General features: G+C 51.2%; 1 protein-coding gene and 2 long non-coding RNA genes across 4 annotated transcripts; 1 reads left to right on the top strand and 2 right to left on the bottom strand.

The window, feature by feature from the left end:
* Positions 1-3,082: 3,082 nt before the first annotated feature.
* On the bottom strand, positions 3,083-10,669 carry LOC131499993 (uncharacterized). Its single transcript, XR_009256134.1, has 2 exons — positions 10,365-10,669; positions 3,083-5,056 (listed from the first exon to the last, which is right to left on the bottom strand). It is a non-coding gene; the product is annotated as an uncharacterized LOC131499993 (long non-coding RNA).
* LOC131499987 (cytochrome P450 2F5) lies at positions 9,450-21,489 on the top strand. 2 transcript variants are annotated; one of them, XM_058708615.1, is made up of 11 exons: positions 9,529-9,547; positions 9,653-9,717; positions 10,931-11,122; positions 11,223-11,385; positions 14,106-14,255; positions 16,568-16,728; positions 17,066-17,242; positions 17,651-17,792; positions 18,634-18,821; positions 19,412-19,553; positions 21,027-21,489. In XM_058708615.1, exons 2-11 carry the CDS (start codon positions 9,673-9,675, stop codon positions 21,206-21,208), a joined length of 1,542 nt encoding a protein of 513 aa, XP_058564598.1. In that variant the 5' UTR covers positions 9,529-9,547; positions 9,653-9,672; the 3' UTR covers positions 21,209-21,489. The 2 variants fall into 2 exon arrangements, with proteins under 2 accessions (XP_058564599.1, XP_058564598.1); XM_058708616.1 differs by lacking the exons at positions 10,931-11,122; positions 11,223-11,385 and having other exon boundaries at positions 9,450-9,547.
* Positions 15,492-17,217, bottom strand: LOC131499991 (uncharacterized). Its single transcript, XR_009256132.1, has 2 exons — positions 17,103-17,217; positions 15,492-16,718 (listed from the first exon to the last, which is right to left on the bottom strand). It is a non-coding gene; the product is annotated as an uncharacterized LOC131499991 (long non-coding RNA).
* Positions 21,490-23,066: the final 1,577 nt, after the last annotated feature.

The following is a 23,066-nucleotide window of genomic DNA, read 5'->3' on the forward strand; positions in this document are numbered from 1 at the left end:
AGGTGGGGACTAGAGGCAGGAAGAGCGGTGTAGGGTGATACAGGTAGAAAGTGACTGTGTCCTCTATCATGGAGACCAGGTCAGACCAGTCCAGAGGGAGGGGCTGTCCCTCCCCTATTGCACCACTCAGCCAGGAGGTTCTTTTTTTTTTTTTTTAAGTTTATTTATTTATTTAGAGAGAGAGAAAGTGCGAATGGGGGAGGGGCAGAGAGAGAGGAGAGAGACAGAATCCCAAGCAGGCTCTGCACTATCAGCACAGAGCCTGACCGCAGGGCTTGAACCCCCCACAAACCGTGAGATCATGACCTGAGCCAAAGTCGGAGGCTTAACAGACAGAGCCACCCAGGTGTCCCACAGCCAAGATGTTCTTAAACTCGTCTTCAGTAAACTGAGAGTCAAGCATCGTGTGTGATGGGACTCATCACTCAGAAACCCTGTTCCAGGATCTAGGAAACAGTCTGAGCTCCTCAGCCTGGCATTCAGTGCCCTTTAATTCCCACCTTCCCCTACACTCAAATGCTCCCCCGCCCCAGGAGACTGACAGGTCACCAGCAAGTTATTTGGGCTGGAAGGGGACTGGGGCTGACAGCAGGTGTCCCATCTAAAATAGGAAGCTGCCACCAGCCCAGGAGACAAATAGGACAGTCCTCCTGACCTTCTCTGTCTTTCTGTCACTCTCACCTCTGGGATCTTCTGCCCCCAGGAGTGTGTCTTTGCCTGACTCCCACACCCCACCCCATGTGATAACTCCTTTCCAATGTCTTCCAGCTGTGTTTCTCTGTTGCCCCTTCTTCCCTGAAAGCTCTACTCTGGAGCTCCTGTGCTTGCAGTGTCTATTTTCTCCTCTAAAGCCAGCCTTTCCTTGAAGCCCTTCAAGTGTTCCCCCCCGGCCTGTTGTCTGTCCCACAAATATGGAACGTCTGTGATTGTTTGATTCAGCCTGTACCTTTCTTCCATGTGTGCCCTCTACCCAGTGTCCCCTTTGCTTATTCTCCAATCCAGCCGCTATTAAGGGAACTGGTCAATGCTGTGTTCTCACCCCAGCACTGAGGTGCCCATGGGAGGAGAGAGGGTTCGTCCCCTTCTGCTCCAGTCAAAGCCCCAGTTCCTTAAGTCCGTCTTTACTTCATCAGCTCCCCCATCTTTGCTTCGAATCCCAGGTCACCTCTCCAGGTCTGTGGCTGAATAAGGAAACCATGTTCCCACTGCCCTGAACCCTTTGCATGCCAAAGAGAGGCTGAAGGGATAATGAGTGGGAGTGTCTCTGGGTCCCCAGGGTTGAAATGGAGAAAGCTCTGTGGGGATGTGAGTGTTCTTCTCTGCAGGGAGTGCCTTGTGCCCAAGAACTGAGGAGGAGAGAGTGCCACCAAGCATTCCAGCATGGACACGGACAGGAAGTAGTCTCAGCAAAGGATCTGGTGGAAGTGGGAGCAATGTCTTCTTTCACTTCTGCAGGGATCCAGGTATTACTGTTAATAGAGTGGGTTTGGGATTCTCAGCTTCTAGAATGCAATGATTCAGACCCCTTCTACACCTTTCCTGGGATGGCAAGGGGCTCTCAGAGCCGGACTCGCCCTTGGGAGAACAGGAACTTTCATTTTACTCCCCTACCACCCCTTTCCCTTACCTGCCACTGACTCAGAGGAAAGGATCAGGGAGCGCCTGGGTGGCTCAGTCGGTTAAGCGTCTGGCTTCAGCTCAGGTCACGATCTCACGGTTAGTGAGTTCAAGCCCCATGTCGGGCTCTGTGCTAACAGCTCAGAGCCTGGAGCCTGCTTTGGATTCTGTGTCTCCTTCTCTCTCTCTCTCTGTCCCTCCCCCACTCACTCTCTGTCTTTCACAAATGAATAAACATTAAAAAATAAATAAATAAATAAATAAATAAAAAGAAAGGGTCAGGACCAGGGCACAACCCAGACCCAGGGCCACAAGCTGACACTGTCACACACAACCTCTTGTTCGGGATTCTCCCTCCATTTTCATCAGTGCCCCACCTGGGAGGAAGATATCAGGCTGCCATTACCTGGGCTTTGGGAGGCCAGGGAGGGACATTAAAAACAATTCTCAGATTAGGGGCACCTGGGTGGCTCAATCGGTTAAGTGTCTGACTTCCTCTCAGGTCATGATCTCACGGCTTCTGGGTTCAAGCCCCGCGTCAGGGTCTGTGCTGACAGCTCAGAGCCTGGAGCCTGCTTCCAATTCTGTGTCTCCCTGTCTCTCTCTGCTCCTCGCCCGTTCATGCTCTCTCTCTGTCTCTCTCTGTCTCTGTCTCTCTCTCTCTCAAGAATAAATAAACATTAAAAAATAATAACAGTTCTCAGGTACCAGGTATTTACATGGTCAGGTGCTCTGTTAAGTATATGACATGCTTGAGTTCACAGCGCTCTCTCAACAGCCGGGCGGTGCAGAAACCAATACCCCCACTTGGAAGACGAGGTCACTGTGGCTCACTTATCCAGGACACACAGAAAGGACAAAGTCTGTCTGATTCCAGAGTCAACCCCTCTGCAATGACTATTGATTCACTAAAGGTTCCTTGAGCACCTACTATGAGTCAAGCACTGTGGATGTAGTAGCAAACAGTTCAAGTCCTGCCCTCTTGTTACTTTCTAGGAGGGCAGAGAGGCTGTAAATAGACACACACGCATAGGTTCTTTTTTTTTTTTTTAAGTGTATTTATTTTGAGAGACAGAGAAAGCAAGCAGGGGAGGGGCAGAGAGAGAGGGAGGGAGATAGAATCCCAAGCAGGCTCCGCACTGTCAGCACAGAGCCCAATGCGGGGCTCAAACCCACGAACTCTGAGATCATGACCTGAGCTGAAATTGAGAGTCGGATGCTTAACCAACTGAACCACCCAGGCGCCCCAGCACACATACATTTCTAACGTCAGGGAGCAGTGAGCACCTCAAAAAAATACAGCAATTAATGGCTGCAGAGGAGTGGAGGTGGCTGCTTCCCATAAGGTGGTCGGCGAAAGCAACCGTGAGGACGAGAATTTGCTTCGAGATCTGAATGCCGTGAAGGAGTGAGCCATGTAGATGAGTTTGAAGAACAGAGAAGGCAGTCTGTGGAACTACACCCAGCATGTAGATTATTATTTTAATTGAAGTCTAGTTGACACACAATGTTACATTAGTTTCAGGCGTACAACATAGTGACTGGACAACTCTATATGACATGCTATGCTCACCATAAATGTAGCTACCATCTGTCACCAAACAACGCGATGACACTATTATGATACCATTGATTATATTCCCTATATTTCATCCCCGTGGCTAATAACTGGAAGCCTGTACCTCCCACTCCTCTTCACCCATTTTGCTCATCCCCCCTACCCCCTCTGCTCTGGCAACCATCAGTTTGTTCTTCAGATTTATGGGTCGATTTCTCTTTTTTGTTTGTTATGTTTTTTAGAGTCCACATATAAATGAAATCATATGGTATTTGTCTTTCTGTCTGACTCATTTCAGACAGATCGACTTTGGGTCTATCCATGTTGTCACAAATGGCAAGACCCCGTTCTTTTTTATGGCTGAGTAATATCCCATTGTGTGTGTGTGTGTGTGTGCGCGCGCACGCACGTGCACACGTGTATACACAACTTCTCTATCCATTCATCTATGGATGGACACTTGGGTTGCTTCCAAATGTTGGCCATTGTAAATAATGCTGCAATAAATGTAGGGGGGCATATACCTTTTCAAATTAGTGTTTTCATTTTCGGTGGGTAAATAGCCAGCCCTGGAATTGCAGGATCATATGGTAAGTCTATTTTTAATCTTTTGAGAAACCTCCATACTGTTTTCCACAGTGGTTGCACCAAGTTTCATTCCCACCAACGGTGCACAAGAGTTCCTTTCTCTCCACATCCTCCCCAACACTTGTTATTTCTTGTCTTTTTGATACTAGCCATTCTGACAGGTGTAAGGTGATATCTCACTATGTTTTTTTTTTAAGTTGTATTTATTTTAAGTAATCTCTACACCCAGCATAGGGCTTGAATTCACAATCCCTCCATCAAGAGTCTTACGCTCTTCTGACTAAGCCAGCCAGGCTTCCTTCATTGTGGTTTTGATTTGCATTTCCTTGATGATGAGTGATGTTGAGCATCTTTTCATGTGTCTATTAGCCATCTGTATGTCTTATTTGGAAAAATGCCTATTCAGGTCCTCTGCCCATTTTTTATCAGATTGCCTGCTTTTTTAGTGTTCAGTTGTATTAGTACCTTATATATTTTGGATATTAACCCCTTATTGGATATATCATTTGCAAATATGTTTTCCTAGATGCCTTTTTGTTTTGTTGATGGTTTCCTTCACTGTACAAAAGCTTTTTATTTTGGTAGTCTCAATAGCTTATTTTTGCTTTTGTTTCCCTCGTCTGAGGAGATATAGCCAGAAAAATACTGCTAAGGCAGATATCAAAGAGATTACTGCCTATGTTTTCTTCTAGGAGTTTTATGGTTTCAGGCCTCACATTTAGGTCTTTAATCCATTTTGAGGGGCGCCTGGGTGGCTCAGTCGGTTGAGCGTCCGACTTCCGCTCAGGTCATGATCTCGCGGTCCGTGAGTTCGAGCCCCGCGTCAGGCTCTGTGCTGACAACTCAGAGCCTGGAGCCTGTTTCAGATTCTGTGTCTCCTTCTCTCTCTGACCCTCCCCCATTCATGCTCTGTCTCTCTCTGTCCCAAAAATAAAGAAACTTTAAAAAAAATCCACTTTGAGTTTATTTTTGTGTATGGTGTGAGAAAATGGTCCAGTTTCATTCTTCTGCATGTATCTGTCCAGTTGTCCCAGCACCATTTATTGAAGAGACTGTCTTTTCACCATTTATATTCTCAGAATGCATATTTTTTTCAAAATCTTGTTTCACATGGTATTAGAAGACACTTATCTCATAACCAAATCCTCCCAATTTCTGATTCCTTTGAAAAGCCAGAGTGTATCCTTTGGGAGTCCCCATCACACTCCCCAACACAACAATCCAGTGTGGCCCCTGGGCACAGCAGCCCACCTGGGTTTCCAACGCTGAATGGTGCTGTCCAGGTACCAGGTTCTGAAAAAGGAAAAACAAGTCTCATTGACAGTGCAGAGGAGCTCGGGGTCTGTGAGGAGTTCCCTTCCAGCACGGGATGGTGACACTTGAGCCAGGACATCTCTCCCCAAACTCTCCCTATTCCTTGACCTCCAAGCTAGAGGTGAGAGCATATGACAGGAAACTTGGTTCATTCATTTATTCATTCAGCAGCTCTAGTAGTTCACAATCACCCAGTAGTTTCTGACAGTCAAGGCTGCTGGTGAGGGCCCACACCAGGCAGTTACAAAAAATTTCCTACAGGGGGCGCCTGGGTGGCTCAGTCGGTTAAGCGTCCGACTTTGGCTCAGGTCACGATCTCACAGTTCGTGAGTTGGGGCCCCGCGTCGGGCTCTGTGCTGACAGCTCAGAGCCTGGAGCCTGCTTCACATTCTGTGTCTCCCTCTCTCTCTGCCCCTTCCCCGCTCATGCTGTGTCTCTCTCTGTCTCAAAAATAAACATTAAAAAAAATTTCCTACTGAAACGTTCAGTCCTATTGTTTACCCCTCTGTCTGCCTGCCCTTCATCTCCATTCTCTGCAGCTGATGACTTCGTAGATGTGAGGCCTAACATTTCCCCCGGCTCTTCCTGAAAGAATGGGAGGCACATTCTGCAAATTAACTGACCAGGTACTGGTACTTTTTTCAAGTATCAAGGTCATGAAAGGCTGAGGAATTGACACAACCGTTATCCAGTATGACCTCCATCCTGGATGCTGGGTGTCAGGGAGTAAGGACGGGGGACTCCCAAAGGACACAGCCCTGGATTTTCAAAGGAATCAGAAAATGAGGGGATCTGATTATGAGACAAGCAGTTGGTTGACTCAAGTCCTCTTCTAAAACCATGTAAAACAAATTTTTTTAAAAAAAAATCTACATTCTAAGGGGATGCCTATCTGGCTTGGTCGGGGGAGGGAGTGGCACGGTAGCATGCAACTCTTGATCTTGGGGTCATGAGTTCGAGCCCCACGTTGAGTGCAGAGATTGCCTAAATAAATAAGTAAACCTCAAAAAATCTGCATTCTAAGAATACACAATGGGGAATTTATAAATATTCATAAATTGGAGGAGCCTCAGAAGACACAAAAAACTAAACACAATGTGAAATTCTAGATGACATATTGGAAGAGAAAAAGGCCACTCATGGAAAAACATAAACTGAAATACAGTCTGTAGCCAGTAGTGTTGTACCAATGCCAATTTCTTTTTAATTTTATTTTATTTTTTAATTTTTTTAACGTTTATTTATTTTTGATACAGAGAGAGACAGAGCATGAACGGGGGAGGGTCAGAGAGAGAGGAAGACACAGAATCCGAAACAGTCTCCAGGGTCCGAGCACAAAGCCCGATGCGGGGCTCAAACCCACCAACCGTGAGATCATGACCTGAGCTGAAGTTGGATGCTTAACCTACTGAGCCACCCAGGTGCCTCTGTTAATTTCTTAGTTGTGTTCATCGTATCATGATCTTGGAAGAGGTTCTCATGAGGGGAAGCTAGGTGAAGGGGAAGCAAAATATCTTTGTACTCTCTGCAACGTCTCTGCACTTCTGAAAGCATTTCAAATTTATTTGTTTGTTTGTTTGTTTGTTTGTTTAGAGAAGGAGCAGGGGAGGGGCAGAGGGAGATGGAGAGAGAGAATCCCAAGCAGGTTCCATGCCCAGCATGGAGCCGGATGCAGGGCTTGATCCCACAACCATGAGATCAGATCATGAACTGAGCTGAATCAGGAGTCAGACTGAGCCACCCAGGTGCCCCAAATATATGATTTTATAAAAGACTCTTCAAATATCTGCCATTTTTTTATCTTCCTCAGTGTCTTTCCACTGCATGAAAGCTTTTGATCAGATAATGAAAGGGAATTCTGAAACCCTTTAACATCATTTCCTTCATTAATTACCCTAAACCACAGCTCTTCTGAGTCATATTTATTGACCCCTCCTGTGTAACCTTCCCCTGAACCCCCTTTAAGGTAGAATGGCTTATAGGCAGAATGAAAGGCCACTTCTGGAACCTCTTAGAACTGTTGAGCTTGCACAGAGGTCAACCTCTAACCTCAGTTTCAGCATCAGAGCGATGGGTAGAGACAGGACATATGGCTAAACATCCTACCACCACAGGATACCCCCATACACACAAAGAATTATCTCATCCGAACATCAATAGTGCCAAGGTTGAGAAACCCTACAATACATCCCTTCCTACCCCCATATTTCCTCTGTAGCAAGGAAAGCAAGTCAGGCTGCAAGAAGAATTCAAAGCCCCTTAAAAGCTCTCCTCATGAAGGCCACGTTCCCTAGTGAGGCAGTCCCATTGGGACTCTCTCAAACCAGTTCTAGGGTCAGTTATGGGCTTCAGATGGATCCAGTCCTGCCTCCTCCCCCAGAAGTAGGGGTAGATGCCAAGGGAAACTAGAGATATATAATCTCATAATTAAGCCTTCTTCCAGGACCTGCCCTAACCCACCTTTCTGAGATTTAAACAACACCATGGGCCCCGCCTTCATCCCAGCCATGTGCCTGAGACCTGGGGTGTCAAGTTCCCCAGGACCTTCAAGCACTTCCTCCCCCACCTCCATGGGAAAGGTGAACATGGTGTATACCCACACACCTGTGGGGGCACCCAGAGATCCACCTGGCCTCCCAGGCCCTTGACCTCAGGGGCTCTCTCTCCCATCCTATCTTCTGCCACTAGAGTCCTAGGCTCACTCCATGTTTTTGAAACCTGCCCTTCTGATCTGGCCAGTTACTGGGGCAGGTGCCCAGAGCAGACATAGCTGGTGGGGGCTGAGGAGAACAGGGGGAAGACTATGTGGGCAGAAGGCAGCAGGGGAATCATTCAAATCTGAGATCTGGCAGCACCTAGCTGGCTCGGTCAGTGGAGTGTGCAACTCTTGATCTCAGGGTTGTGAGTTCAAGCCCCACATTGGGTGTAGAGATTACTTAAAAATAAAATCTTTGGGGCGCCTGGGTGGCGCAGTCGGTTAAGCGTCCGACTTCAGCCAGGTCACGATCTCACGGTCCGTGAGTTCGAGCCCCGCGTCAGGCTCTGGGCTGATGGCTCGGAGCCTGGAGCCTGTTTCCGATTCTGTGTCTCCCTCTCTCTCTGCCCCTCCCCCGTTCATGCTCTGTCTCTCTCTGTCCCAAAAATAAATAAAAAACGTTGAAAAAAAAATTTAAAAAAAATAAAAATAAAAAAAAAATAAAATCTTTAAAAAGGGGGGAAAAAAAAAAACAAGGGGTGCCTGGGTGGCTCAGTTGGTAAGTATCTGACTTCGGCTCAGGTCATGATCTCCCGGTTCGTGAGTTTGAGCCCCGCATCTGGCTCTGTGCTGACAGCTCAGAGCCTGGAGCCTGCTTCAGATTCTCTGTTTCCCTCTCTCTCTCTCTCTGCCCCTCCCCTGCTCATGCTCTGTCTCTCTCTCTCTCTGTCTCTCTCTCTCTCTCTCTTTCTCTGTCTCTCTCAAAAATAAATAAATGTTAAAAATTTTTTAAACAAAACCAAAAAAATACCCAAATCTGAGGTCCTTTCTCCTCCACTTCTCCCAAACCCTTCTCCCAAACCCTCCTCCTAAACCCTCCTCCAACTCCCCCCTACTTCAGTCCTGCCACTGCAATCTGACTCATGGAGGTGTGAGACAGAAAGAGAAAGGGACAGAAAGAGAAAGAGACAGAAAGAGAAAGAGACAGAAAGAGAAAGAGACAGAAAGAGAGATGCTCGGAGACAGGAGGAGATGGTGGCTGAGAAAGATGTACAAGGAGAGAGACAGAGAGAAAGAGAGAAGGCACGGGGAGAATTAGAGACAGAACAGAGATGAGAGACAGAGACTTAGCAATGCAGAGGATGAGAGAACGAGAGAGACAGAGACATAAAGAGAGACAAAAAAGATTCAGAGGCAGAAGCAAAGTGAGACAGATACAGAAACTCAGAGACAAACCACAAGAGACAGAGAACGGCCAGAGGGCTGTGAACAGGCTCCAGAGAATGGGAAAACTCCAGCCCAGGACAGAAAGGAACTTGCCTGAGGTCACCTGCAGTCACAGGCAGAAATGAACTTGACCCCAGATGAATAGAACCAAGTGCCTAAAACACCAAAGAGACCCTGCCCCCACCCCTGGCTTATTTTGCCCAGCCCCCCAAATAAGGCGCCCCCAGGCAGCCTTATTCTGCCTGCCAGTCACAGGCAGAAATGAACTTGACCCCAGATGAATAGAACCAAGTGCCTAAAACACCAAAGAGACCCTGCCCCCACCCCTGGCTTATTTTGCCCAGACCCCGGGTCAAACCCAAAACCAGACTCAGGGCTCCGAATGGCAAACAAATGGAGATTTTGCCCCACTCCGGGGAAAACGGCCACTACTGACCACAGGGATGGGTGCTGAGGTCAGCCCGAAAGAGGCCAGTGGAGGGTTCCCAAGGGATGGCACCCACCCAAGGCATCACTCCAACTGGCTGCAAGCCCGGGCCGCTCCCAAGGTAAGGTATAAAAGTGAAAGGGATTAAAAGTCACTGGGAAAACTGGGTGTGGAGGGTCATGGGCTGTGGACAGAGGTGATTTAAGAGCAGCCCCCTTCTCCCCAGGCCACAGAGCCACAGGGCACATGCCTGGAGCAGATCATATCTCAGCCATCCTAGAAGTTCAGCAGGTAAAGGGCCAAGTGCGGTTCACAGAGGAGGAGGGTGGCTCTCAAGAGTGGGGTCATCGGCTTCATTTCCTTGTCACTACAATTGGCCGGGATCTCTCTTTTCCTCTTTTGAGGGTTCTCAGGGTCTCTGGGCCTGTGTTTCTGGGGCTCTCTCTGGCTCTGTTCGTTCATTTGACAAATGTTTTAGAGCTCACGGTAGGCTGGGCACTGGGTCTTGATCACTGGCTCTTTACCCAGCGGGTGGCATCTGTGGAATGAGCCCTGAGCCCATGGGGTCAGAACCCCTGATTCTTTTCTATCTGATTCTGCCCCCTTCTCTGTCTCAGTCTGTCTTGGCCTCTGTTTCTAGGTGTCTGTCTAATGTTCTGTGTGTGTGTGTGTGTGTGTGTGTGTGTGTCTTGCCCTTTCTCTACCTTTCAGTGCCCATCTCTAAGTCTCTCAGGAAGTGTGTCTGTCTGTCCACCTCTCTTCTGTCTTTCTCTAGCTCTGTGCCTTGATTTGTCTGTCTCTGTCCTTGCGTGTCTCTATCTCTTATCACTCTCTGTGTGAGAGTCAGTCTCATGATAGATGGCAGATGATGACAGACAGACAGACGACAGAGAGACATCTATAGATATTCCGATATCTTACTTGGTTTTTCCAAATACCTCATTATCTCCATGTGTATCTCTGTCTCTCTGTCTCCATCTCTCCATCGGTCTCTGTTCCGTTGCTGTCTCTCTTGCTGTCGGTCTCTCTGCATTTTGACTGCCTCTGCCTCTGTTTTCTCCTGGTCTCCATGCCCTTTCTTTCCTTCTCTGTCCCCACCCCTCACTTCTGTCCCCTCAGGCCTTGGTTGTTCCCTCTCCCTGCCTCTCTACCTCCTCCCTTCTCTCTCTCTTTCTTTTTTTAACATTTATTTATTTATTTATTTATTTATTTATTTATTTATTTATTTTGAGAGATAGCCCAAGCAGGGGAGGGGCAGAGAGATAGGGAGAGAGAGGATCCCAAGGTGGGGCTCAAACTCAGGGAACCACGAGATCAAGACCTGAGCGGCAATCAAGAGTCCAATGTCTAACCAGCCGAAACACCCAGGTGCCCCTCCTTCCTTCTTTTCTTCTGCCCCCATTTCCAGGGTGTGGGGGAGGCAAGTCCCAGGAGCTGCAGAGTGAAGGGATCTTGCTCCCTCCCTGGCCCTGCGGGTCCTATGCTCTCCCACTTCGCTCCCCAGATGCCTGCGGCTGCTTTCACCATAGACAGTATGAGCACAGCCATCTTGCTCCTGCTCCTGGCTCTCACCTGTGTGTTCCTGATGCTCAATTCAAGGGGCAAGAGCCGGCTGCCCCCAGGCCCTAGGCCTCTCCCACTCCTGGGAAACCTGCTGCAGCTTCGCTCCCAAGACATGCTGACCTCTCTTACCAAGGTGCAAGGACCTAGGGTGGGGTGAGAAGGGAGGAACAGGGGGAGGGGTCCCAGGGTCCCAGACCCTCCCCCCCCCATGACATCTGTTTTCCTACCCTCAGCTGAGCAAGGTCTATGGCTCAGTGTACACAGTGTACCTGGGGCCCAGACGCGTAGTGGTCCTCAGCGGGTACCAAACCGTGAAGGAGGCCCTTGTGGACCAAGGGGACGATTTTAGTGGCCGTGGCGACTACCCCACCTTTCTCAACTTCACTAAGGGCAATGGTAAGCCTGCTCCCCATCTTCTCCCCTCTCCAGCTCACTCCACACTGAGGGAGGGGATAAGGGTAGGGGACTGTCCTCCCAATTTTGGTGACACTCAGGGCTACTGATCTCACCAATGACACCAGCTGGGATGGAGCCAGACAGTGCTAGTCTAGGTAGACTCAGTTCCACCTTCCCCATCCCCAAATCCCACCACCATTTTGAAATGCACTTCCACACCAATCCCCCACCTGCATCCAACTCCAGCCGCATTCTCATCCCAATCCCTATCTCTAGCCTAACCACATTATCAAATCTCCATCTCGGTCAAGTGGCCAAATTATCTGGCCCAGCCCACATTGTCCACCTCAACCCAGCCCTCGTCAACCCTACCTCCATGTTCCCCATTCCAACCTCAACTTTCATCGTTACCTGCAACACTGACTTCATCTCCCTCCAACCTCCATTCCCATTATGAACCCTCTCCCAAACCCCACATTAAAATCTGTTATCAACCCCATCCTGACCATCAAACTGAACTGCACCATTATTTTTCTCCCCAGCCCCAGCCCTATCTTCTATCCCAATCACCCATTGAAGTTGCTCGTTCCCAGTTTCATTTTCAACCCTAATCAAACCGCCATCACCAAAACTAACGCCAGCACATATCCACCCAGCCCCAAGCTAATCTCAAGCCCAATCTACCAGTCTTTTCCATTCTATACAACTCCATTCCCATCAGCAACCTCAATTTATCATCAACCCCATAATCCCCCCTTCTCCCCCATTGTCATCCCATCCCAATCCAAACCCAGGTCCATCCCACCCAGCCAACAACTCACATCAACTCCAAACCTCTCGTATCTCAATACCCTGTCCTCCTTAGGTTTGGAAATCACCTAGTCTTCTGGGTTTTCTTTCCTTTTTTTTTTCTTAAAAAATTTTTTAATATTTATTTTTGAGAGAAAGAGACAGAGTGTGAGCAGGGGAGGGATAGAGGGAGAGGGAGACACAGAATCTAAAGCAGCCTCCAGGCTCCGAGCTATCAGCACAGAGCCCAACACGGGGCTCAAAGCCATGAACCATGAGATCATGATTGGAACCAAATCTGGACGCTTAACGGACTGAGCCACCCAGGCACCCTGTTTCTTTCTTTCTTCTTCTTTTTTTTTTTTAACATAAATCTTTTATTCACAGAAAGCCATAAGACAAAGCCCAATAAATGACAAGGGAAAGGGAGGGGGAGAAAGAGATAAGATTGGCACAAAGTTTCTCTGATTGAAACGGGGATCCTGAACATCTGCATCCTCAACTATCCTTCTCCCCCTAAAGAACCCCTGAGGCTCCTCCTGTCCCCTTCACTAGGTGGATACCAGCTGCTCCAGGATTTGGAAGCAAAGAGCTCTAGTTGAAAGCAAGAACAGGGCACCTGGGTGGCTCAGTGGATTAAGCATCCAGCTCTTGATTTCAGCTCAGGTCATGATCTCACTGTTGGTGAGATCAAGCCCCACATCGGGCTCTGTGCTGATGGCATATGGAGCCTGCTTGGGATTCTCTCTCTCTCTCTCTCTCTCTCTCTCTCTCTCTCTCTCTCCCCTCTCCCTCTCTCTTAAAATAAACTTTAAAACAAACAAACAAAAAGTCCAGTGCATTGAGTACACATTCCACCTTCATGTCCCCTTCCCGGTCTTGGTCTGATGACCTCACCCGTCCAGGTACACCAGGTGCAAGGAAGTGGAGACAGTAGCGGTTTCTTTCTACTTGCCACACAGAAACCATCTGGATACATACTTTATCTGTTACTAGTTCTTCCTTACATAGTACAAAGGATAACAACAGGGTTCTTCTCCTTCCTGGGTGTGTGCCTTTGGACAAGTGGCTTCCTCTCTCTGACCCTGAGTTGGCTGGGATGAGAAAGCTGTTTGTTCCAAGTCAATGAGATAAGGCAGACGGTGCAAGGCAATCAGCGTCGTTTTTTCTTCTTTAGCTTCTAGTTCTCTGCTTGCTCCAGGGAAACCAGAGACAAACACATCGGGAGACCTTATCCTATTGTAGCCCCATCACTAAATTATGACCACCTAGCGTAGTCAGGGCTGGAATGGGGAGCTGTAGGAGACCAGCGGCAAGTGCCTGAGCCAGCCAAGGGAGGGTCAGCATGGGCATCGCGGAGGAAGGGACCTCTAAGCTGAGACCTAAAAGATGAGGACCACCATTCAGGAGCAGACAGATGTTGAAGAGTGTTCTGGAAGGACTAGCCTGTGCAAAGACCCCGAGTCCAGGGAAAGAAGGTTCCTAGACGAGGTCCTAATGTTTATTTCTCTTGCTGTTCTCCCTCGTTTGTGCTTTCATTAATTAATAAGCAATCACCAGCACCTCCCGTGTGGTAAGGCCCGCGCTGGACAATGCTAGGGACAAGGTGGTGACCAAGACAGCCCCTCCACCCCCCATCTTCACAGCTTAGAGAAGGAGATAGCCCCATGCCCAGACAGTGATGGTCCAGAGTGATCAGGTCTGTGATGAGGGAAACAGAGAGATCAGGACTATGGCGAGGAAGCCCATGGCCCTAGGGAAGCTCAGAGAAGGCACCTGACCTGGCCTGGAGGGTTAGGAAGGGCTTCCTGGGAAGGGGTAGATTCCACACTCTGAGTCTCTCCCCCAGAAGACACCGGGAAAGGGGACTCAGGTGGCGGCGGTCTTGGAAATAAGCCATCAGTAGAGCTGGCCCCTCCCCTTCTCGCCAGGCCTCGCCTTCTCCAATGGGGACCGGTGGAAGGCCCTGAGGAGGTTCTCCATCCAGATTCTGCGGAACTTCGGGATGGGGAAGAAGAGCATCGAGGAGCGGATCCTGGAGGAAGGCCGCTTCCTGCTGGCGGAGCTACGGAAAACTGAAGGTTGGTCCTCGAACGCAGTTGATACGCCTAACTCACATCCATCTTACTTAGTCGTCAGGACTGCCAGAGAGTGTGGGCGTGAACTTAAAACTGCTGGACGCTCCTCACTTGGCCCACGGTAAGAGTGGTGCCCCCTGGAGGTGGGTCAGCTCCAGGTGCTATGTTCTTTGAGGTACGGCAGCAAGACGGGTTATGTGGTGGTTGTTCCGTTGCGCTGTCCCTGCGTGGTATTCTGAACGCAGTGTGTATCATTGTGGTGGATGGTGATGATGATGATACTTTTTTTTTTTTAACATTTATTCATTTTTGAGAGAGACAGAGCGCAAGCAGGGGTGGGACAGAGAGAGAAAGAGACACATAATCCATAGCAGGCTCCAGGCTCTGAGCTGTCAGCACAGAGCCCGACACAGGGCTCGAACTCACAAACCGTGAAATCATGACCTGAGCTAAAGTCGGACGCCCAACCGACTGAGCCCCCCAGGCGCCCCATGATGATGATACTCTTGACACCACACCACTTATGGGGGCCCTGTGTTAAGCACACTTTCGTGCATAAGCCCCTGGAGCCTCAGAACGATCCATTTTGCAGATGAGGAAACAGAGGCATAGAGATCAACCAACGGTCTTGAAATGATCAAGCTAGTCAGTGGAGAAGCAAAGGTTTAAACCCGGTTCTTGCCGACACCAAGGTCCGCACTTTGCCCATGAATGCCCATTTACTGAGTACTTCCTGAGACCAGGGACTGTACTAAGCTCTTCACACATATGAACACATCCCACGTCCCCTGAAACCTTAGGAAGCTATTACAAGTGACGAACCTCAGGCCCAGAAAGGTTAAGTCATGTGCCCAGGAAGTGGCAGAGCTGGGGTGTAAAACCCAGCTCAAAACTGCCCACCCATGAAAAAAAAAAAAATTTAAAAATAAAGACACTTACATGGTGCCTACCATGGGCCAGCACTGTTCCAAGAATTTCGTGTATATTACCTCCTTGAACAATCACCCAAACCTAAGCAGGAGTCCTATTTTAAACCCCATTTTACAGGAGAAGAAACTAAAACACAGAGAGGCAGACAGTCCTCTACCCTGATCTCCAAATCTTGCTGGCTTTTGACAGGGAAAAAAAAAAAAAAAAATGATGCTGCAGGGTTGGAATGATGGGATGTAAGTAAAGGAATAACTGCCTGAGTTAATTTCCTGTAGCTGCTATTAAAAAAAAAAAAAGCCGCAAACTTAGTGACTTAAAGCAGCACACATTTATTCTCTTACAGTTCTGGAATCCAAAGTCTAAAACTAAAACGGGTGGGCAGAGCTGACTCCTGGAAACTCTAGGGGAAAATCCATTTCCTTGCCTTTTCCAGCCTCTAGAGGCCACCCACGTTCCTGACCTCGTGGTCCCTTCCCCTCTTCTTCAAAGCCAGCAACACAGCATCTCCCAATATCTGTATTTCTATCTCTCTCTCTCTCCCTCCTCCCTCACTCTCCCTCTCCATCATCACATCACCTTTTCTTACTCAGACCCTTCCGCCTCCATTGTAATTACATTAGATCCACTCAGATAAGCCAGAGAATAATCTCCCCATCTCAAAGTCCTTAATTTAATCACAGGTTCACAGGCTCTTAGAGATTAGGACATGGACATTTGGGGAGGGGGGACATTATTCAGCCTACCACAGCACCCCGGCTTATACAGGCTCAGGATGGGCCAGGCCCTTACCCAGCCACACTTCCAATTCCTTCCACCAGCCCCATGAGGAGAAGACTGTCACCAAGCCCATTTTACAGACGAGAAAGCTGAGGTTCAGAGAAGGGAAGTCAGTTTATCCAGGTCACACAGAGATTAAGAAGCCAAGGCCAAGTCCAAACTGTATCTATCTAACTCCAGACTCAGCTTTCTGGGCCGTGCTGTGTGGCATGGCTAATGGGCTATTTTCTGTGATCCCTTCAGTGGTCAGACCACTGGGTGTTAGGGGTTGTGTCGCTGTGTCACTGCTGGCTGAGGCTGTAGTGTTGTCAGGCGCTGATGTAGTATTGTGTTGTGTTGTTTATTGCGTGTGTTGTCTTGTGTGGTGCGTGCTGCGGGTCGGATGGCGGAGAGGAGCCTGTTCCGTTGCTTGGTGGTGGTGTGGATGTGCCGCAGGGCGTTGTGGGTTCTGCATTGTCAGGTACTCTTGCGGTTGTTTATGACGCATGCTGGGTGGCCAACGAGCACTTGTTTTGTGCTCCAAGTGACCTTGCCTCGTTGCACTGCCATTCAGGAATCCGGTATGTTGCACAATGTGCCCCTTGACTCATTCTGCCCCTGACCCTCAGGCAAGCCCTTCGACCCCACGTTCGTGCTCAGCCGCTCGGTGTCGAACATCATCTGCTCTGTGATCTTCGGCAGCCGCTTTGACTACGACGATGAACGTCTGCTCACCATTATCCGCCTCATCAATGACAACTTCCAAATCATGAGCACCCCCTGGGGAGAGGTCAGGAGGCCTAGTTGGTGGGGTACAGGGTTGGGGTTCGTCCTGGGACGTAGGGGAAACGACGGGCGGGGAAACGGTGCGCTTGACCCTGTCTGGCCCCGCCCTTTCCCGTCTGGCCCCGCCCTTTCCCGTCTGGCCCCGCCCCGCCTAGCCTAAGGTCACTCTCTCCACCAAGTTGCCACAGAGTCCCCGCTCCACCTCGGCCTCTCCAGAACCTAGCTGACCCTCAAGACTCCGCCCGCCCCGTGCCTACCTGCTCCGCCCTGACCTCACCGGCCTCTGCCCCCCACACACTGCCTGATCCTCCAAACCCCTCCGACCCTCCCCCCATCCCCAGTTGTACAACGTCTTTCCAAGCGTCCTGGACTGGTTACCTGGGCCGCACCGACGCCTTTTCCGGAACTTCGGGCGCATGAAGGACCTCATCGCCCGCAGCGTCCGCGACCACCAGGACTCCCTCGACCCCAGCTCTCCCCGCGACTTCATCGATTGCTTCCTCAGCAAGATGGCACAAGTAAGCCCGGCCTGGAAGTCTCATCCCTGATCTGACCTGCTGCCCCAGCCTCAAGCCAACGAGGATCCCGGGTTGAGCGGGTTTGAGAATGATCTCCCTGCCTCCCGGGAAGTGCAGTTAGAACTCCCGGCTCTGCTCGAGCGGGAGCCCAGAGCCACTCGGGGCCACGGCCCGCCCTGATTAACAGCTCATTAAGAAGTCCCTAAGGCTCTGTTAATTGTGGGCCCTGCGGCTGAGATTTTTCTCTAGCCGGCCCTTACGCACTCCCCAGCTTCCCCGACCGAAAGAAAGTTAAACAGAGGAGGGACTGAGCTGACACCCAACAGTTGTGCAGAGCTGAGCCTGTGGTCAGTGTCCGGGCGGGATCTCCTGGCCCGGGCTCATATCCCCGCCCCTCAACCTCCGCAGGAGAAGCAAGACCCGCACAGCCACTTCCACATGGATACCCTGCTGATGACCACACATAACCTGCTCTTTGGGGGCACCGAGACCGTGGGCACCACGCTGCGCCACGCCTTCCTTGTGCTCATGAAGTACCCAAAAGTGCAAGGTGCGCGCGCCCCAAGCCTGCCCACAGCGCCAAGGGCCACACCCGCTCCGCACGCGTGCCCCACGGGCCTCAGCTCGCTCGCCTCGAAGCCCCGCCCAGCATGCCAGACAGCCCAATCCTCCGGCTTACGCCCGGGACCCACAGCCAAATCCACAAACCCACACGGAGGCCCAGCCAACCCACACGGTTCCCGCGGTCCACACAGCTTGCTGGACCCCGGACCCCGGACCCCGCCCTCATGGTCTTGCTTTGCGGCCCACCTCTGACCCTGACCACCCAGCACGCGTCCGGCCTCGGAGCAGGGATCTCCCAGTCCGCCTAGAGCCTGGCCCTGAGCCTCAGCCGCAGGGCCAGCCAGGAACCATCAGTCTGACCCACAAAGTCTGACCACCTGCCCACACAGCACGGTCTGCGACCCCATCTCGCCCAAACCCCGCCTCTGGGCGGATCCCGGAACCCTGGCCTCCGGCACAGAGTCTATTAGGGTCCACGCCGCCTGCCGCATCCGGGATCTCTCGGAGCTTACGCACAGCCCACCCACTCGACCCACCCCCCAGCGGGCACTGTCCTCCCATCCGGGACCTGGACTCCAGGCAGCCCCTAAGCCCCTCCCGCCCAACCCCGCCCCTAGGAGCCCTTGCGCCAAACAAATTTTCGTCCTCACCTACGACTCTCAAACCAACCCTTCCCTCCGTGGCCCCCGCTGACCCCCACAGGGACCTCTGCAGCGGCCCTCCTACTGGGAAGCAGGGGCTGGACCCCGCCCACACAAGCATACCCCTCTCCCCAGCCCAGTCGAGCCCTCTGGTACCCCCGACTAGGCTCCCCTCTCCACCCGCAGCCCGCGTACAGGAGGAGATCGACAGCGTTGTGGGACGGGAGCGGCTGCCGGCGCTGGAGGACCGAGCGGCCATGCCTTATACAGATGCGGTGATCCACGAGGTGCAGCGCTTCGCAGACGTCATCCCCATGAACTTACCACACCGCGTCACCCGGGACACAGCCTTTCGCGGCTTCCAGATACCCAAGGTGTGCTGGGCACCTGGCAATGGACAGCTGGCACACTAGAAGAGGCATCCCAGATTTGCTAATGGCTTCCGGGGCTCTAGCAAGGAGGATCCCAGGCCCTAGCAATTAGTACCCTGGGCCTTAGCAACTGGCATCCCAAGCCAGCAACAGACATCTGAGGCTCTTAAATCCAGAGCCTCAGCCCCTTTCCCAAGACCCTATTCGGTACTGTAATGGACTGGATCCTGACCCTGAACTCCAGATCTCTTCCCCATGACAGGTTCCCTAACCCCTCTCCAGCATCCCCAGGCTCTAACACTTCATCCTGGGGGTCCCCTGTGCCTAAGCACTGTTCTGAGACCTCTCCCTCTTCCCAGAAACCCCAAACCTGCTCTGACAAGGGGAGGTATCCCCCACCCCTGTGCACACAGCTTCCAGCACCCACTTGGGACCCCAGACAGTGACACACATTTCCTGAATCCCTGATGGAGTCCTATGCTTCACATCGCCTTCTCAAGTCCCTGGGACCTCCAGCCCGGTCAAATGGAAGTTTTAGCTTGAGAATCTCCCAGACTTTCTACCCCACTGATTCTGCCTCCCTACTCACACAGGGCACGGATGTCATCACCCTCCTTAATACAGTCCACTATGACCCCAGCCAGTTCCTGACGCCCCAGGAATTCAACCCTGAGCATTTTCTGGATGCCAGTCAGTCCTTCAAAAAGAGCCCTGCCTTCATGCCCTTCTCAGCCGGTGAGAACCACAGGGGCAAGAGTCAGGGTCTTTGGGGCCCCATATTCCTACCTACATTCCTCAGTCCTTTTTTTTTTTTTTTTTTTTTTTGAGAGAGAGAGAGAGACAGGGCACGAGCAGGGGAAGGGCAGGGAGTGAAGGTGAGAGAGAATCCTAAGCAGGCTCCCCTCTGCCAGCGCAGAGCCAGACTTGGGGCTCAGTCTCACCAACCCCCAGATCATGATCTGAGCCGAAATTAAGAGCCGCATGCTTCACGGACTCAGCCACCCAGACGCACCGCCTCCCTCCACCGTCCACCCCTCCCCCCCCGACACCTTTTTTTTTTTCTTCAGTCCTAATTCCACTCTCAAACCCTCTCACTTCTTCATCCCACCGCGTCCTCAGCTTCGGATGTTCTCACTCCGAACTCTGTTCCTATAGGCAGATAATGACTAAAATCCTTGCGGAGGGAGGCGGGGAGGCAGGATATTAATTCAACTTGGGAGGGGGTCACCGTCAGCCACTGGGTGGCGCAGGTGAGCAGTTCTAGTTTTCCTTGGCGTTGGTCTTTATCCTGCTGAAAAAATATCTTTCCTGTTCAACCCAGTAGCAAAAATAAAAAGGAGGAAGGAGGAATAATAATAAGCCACTTACCATGTCGTCTACTGTGTGCCAGGCAAAATTTTTAAGAAGACCTATTAGAGTGGTGGATAAGAGTTAGGTTTTACAGCCAGACCCCCAGCTCAGTCATCCCCCAGCTATAACGGCCTGAATATGTTACTTCACCTCTCTGTGCCTCAACTTCCACGTCTATAAAGTGGAGATTGATAAGGCCCACCTCTTGGAATTATTATGAGGGTTAACTTAACATCAGTATACTGCCTAGAGTAACCTATGACACGCAATGACCTACATGGCATCATATTCTCATTTACCTGAATTTACCATTCACAACACTCTAATGAGGTACTATTATCATCCCCATTTTATTTCATTTCACTTTTTTTTTAACGTTTATTTTTGAGACAGAGAGAGACAGAGCATGAACGGGGGAGGGTCAGAGAGAGGGAGACACAGAATCTGAAACAGGCTCCAGGCTCTGAGCTGTCAGCACAGAGCCCGACGCGGGGCTCGAACTCACGGACCGCGAGATCATGACCTGAGCCGAAGTCGGCCGCTCAACCGACGGAGCCACCCAGGCGCCCCTCATTTCACTTTTTATCATCCCCATTCTACATACCCAGAAACTGGCTTGCCCAAGATCACAGAACTCGTAACTGCAGAGTCGGGATTGGAACCCGTGAACTCGCCCTTGTATCGTCGGCCAGATCCTTGTTGGTCCCGGATTTAAAGCGCCTTTACAGACCTTTAGATGGGTGGGTCTGTGACGTCTCCAACCATTAGCTTCATATGTTTTTCTCCGAGAATTTGGGACCGGAGCCCCTCACCCCGTCTCATCTCACCGCTCCTGGGCCACCTCCCCACCCCCCGCAGGTCGCCGAGTGTGCCTGGGCGAGTCGCTGGCGCGCATGGAGCTCTTCCTCTACCTCACCGCCATCCTGCAGAACTTCTCGCTGCAGCCGCTGGGGGCGCCCGAGGACATCGACCTGACGCCGCTCAGCTCCGGGCTCGGCAACTTACCGCGGCCTTTCCAGGTGTGCCTGCGCGCGCGCTGACGCCGCGGCCCTTCCAGATCCGCCACGGAGCCGGGAGGCCCGCCGTGGGGCTGGCGCCGTCCTGTTCTCGTTCCACTGTGCCCGTGATCCCTCTCGCTGTCACACTCGCTTCCCCGCACCTGAGCCTGCCGCCTACCGGTCCGTCCGCTCCCCCATCTCGACCTGGTCGGCGCCCCCCAGAAGCAGAGAAGCGCAAAGGGAAGGGGAAGTGCTTGCCTCGTTCCTATTGCGCGCCCTCTTGGGGGCCGTTTGAATCATTTTCTAGTAAATTGTAAAAGATTCCAACTGCCTTGGCTGAATTATAGAGAGGACGGTCCCCCAGGATGGGGGGAAGGAATGTCTGGCTGCAGAGAAAGGAGACACCAAACTGACCGGTTCTACCGTCACCCTTAGAGTGGCTAAAAACTGGGAGAAATTGTTTCCCAGGGTAAGGGCTGTGAGGCCTGACGACAGAGAGGCAGAGAAACCCAGGCAGAGAAAAAGACAGCAGTCTAGAGACATAAGGATGCAGTCGGCCCAGAGATGCGGTACAAAGATGGAGATAGAAGCAGGGAGAACATGAGAGACTGAGCGATAGACACACAGAGACTGAGAAATAACAATTACTCAAACTTACACAGTGCTTCCAATTCACTCTAAGGCCCCGTTTAAATCTCCCTATGAGGCAAAGCAGCATGTTACACTTTTAGAGACTCAGAGAGATGAAATGCCTTGGCCAAGATCACACGGCCGGAGGGCGACAGAGCTGGGATCAGGATGCAGACTCCAACGCTGGTCCCCTCCACCTCACAAGTCAGAGACACAGAGCAATGCAGAGGGGTACAGGGATGGAGAAATGGGGAGACAGAGTGGAGAGAGAGAGAGAGAGAGAGAGAGAGAGAGAGAGACAAAGAAAGAAACAGAAATGGCCAGAGAAAGCCAGAGAAGAAGGGCAATGAAGGGGGGAAGGGAGGCACCAGGAAGCCTGAAAGACTATTCCCTTGTCTTGCAATGTATCCCTTTGGGGTAGGGCTAGCAGTCCCAGGCATGGGGCCTCCCAACCTGAGACTGGGCTTGTTAGCCTGACATCCTGCTGACAGAAGCTTTTCTCAATGAGTGGGCAGGCATCTTAAGCTCCAAGGAGCCAGAGTCAGACGGGCGGTGGCCCCCCAGCCATGGGCGGAGGTGGCTTAGGTGACCGTACCCTAAATGGGGCCTCCCCAAGGCCATCCAGAAGCTAGGACACAACACACTCTGCTGAGACTTATAGGCGGTCCCCACACCCATAGGCGTCGGCTCCTTAATCCCCATGCTGTTCCCACCACAGGCCAACAAGAGTCTGCCCCAAGGGCCCAGGCAGGGACGCAGAGGTGGAGAGAGAGAGGGAGAGACTCAGAGGTCCCGAGAAAGAAAGGTGGAGGGACAACAGCAAAGAGAAACACACGGAAATACTGAAAAAGAGTTGGAGAGAGACAGGAGAGACCAAGAGATGCAGAGACAGATGGGAGAGATCATGAAAACCAAAGACCAGGAGTGAGACAGAGAGACAGTGGACAGATGCTCAGAGAGAAGGAAGACAGGAGATGCCAAAACAGAGATAGAGGGGCGCCTGGGTGGCTGAGGCAGTGAAGCATCCGACTTCGGCTCAGGGCATGATCTTGAGGTTCATGAGATCGTACCCTGAGCCAGGTTCTGCACTGACAGCGCAGAGCCTGCTTGGGATTCTCTCTCTCCCTCTCTCTCTGCCCCTCCCCTACTCATGCTCGCTCTCTCTCTCTCTCTCTCTCTCTCTCTCAAAATAAACACACACACACACACACACACACACACACACACACACAAGATGAGACAGAGACACAAGAAGAGAGACAGTCACAAG

Source organism: Neofelis nebulosa, chromosome 17 (assembly GCF_028018385.1).
Source record: "Neofelis nebulosa isolate mNeoNeb1 chromosome 17, mNeoNeb1.pri, whole genome shotgun sequence".
Taxonomy (NCBI): domain Eukaryota; kingdom Metazoa; phylum Chordata; class Mammalia; order Carnivora; family Felidae; genus Neofelis; species Neofelis nebulosa.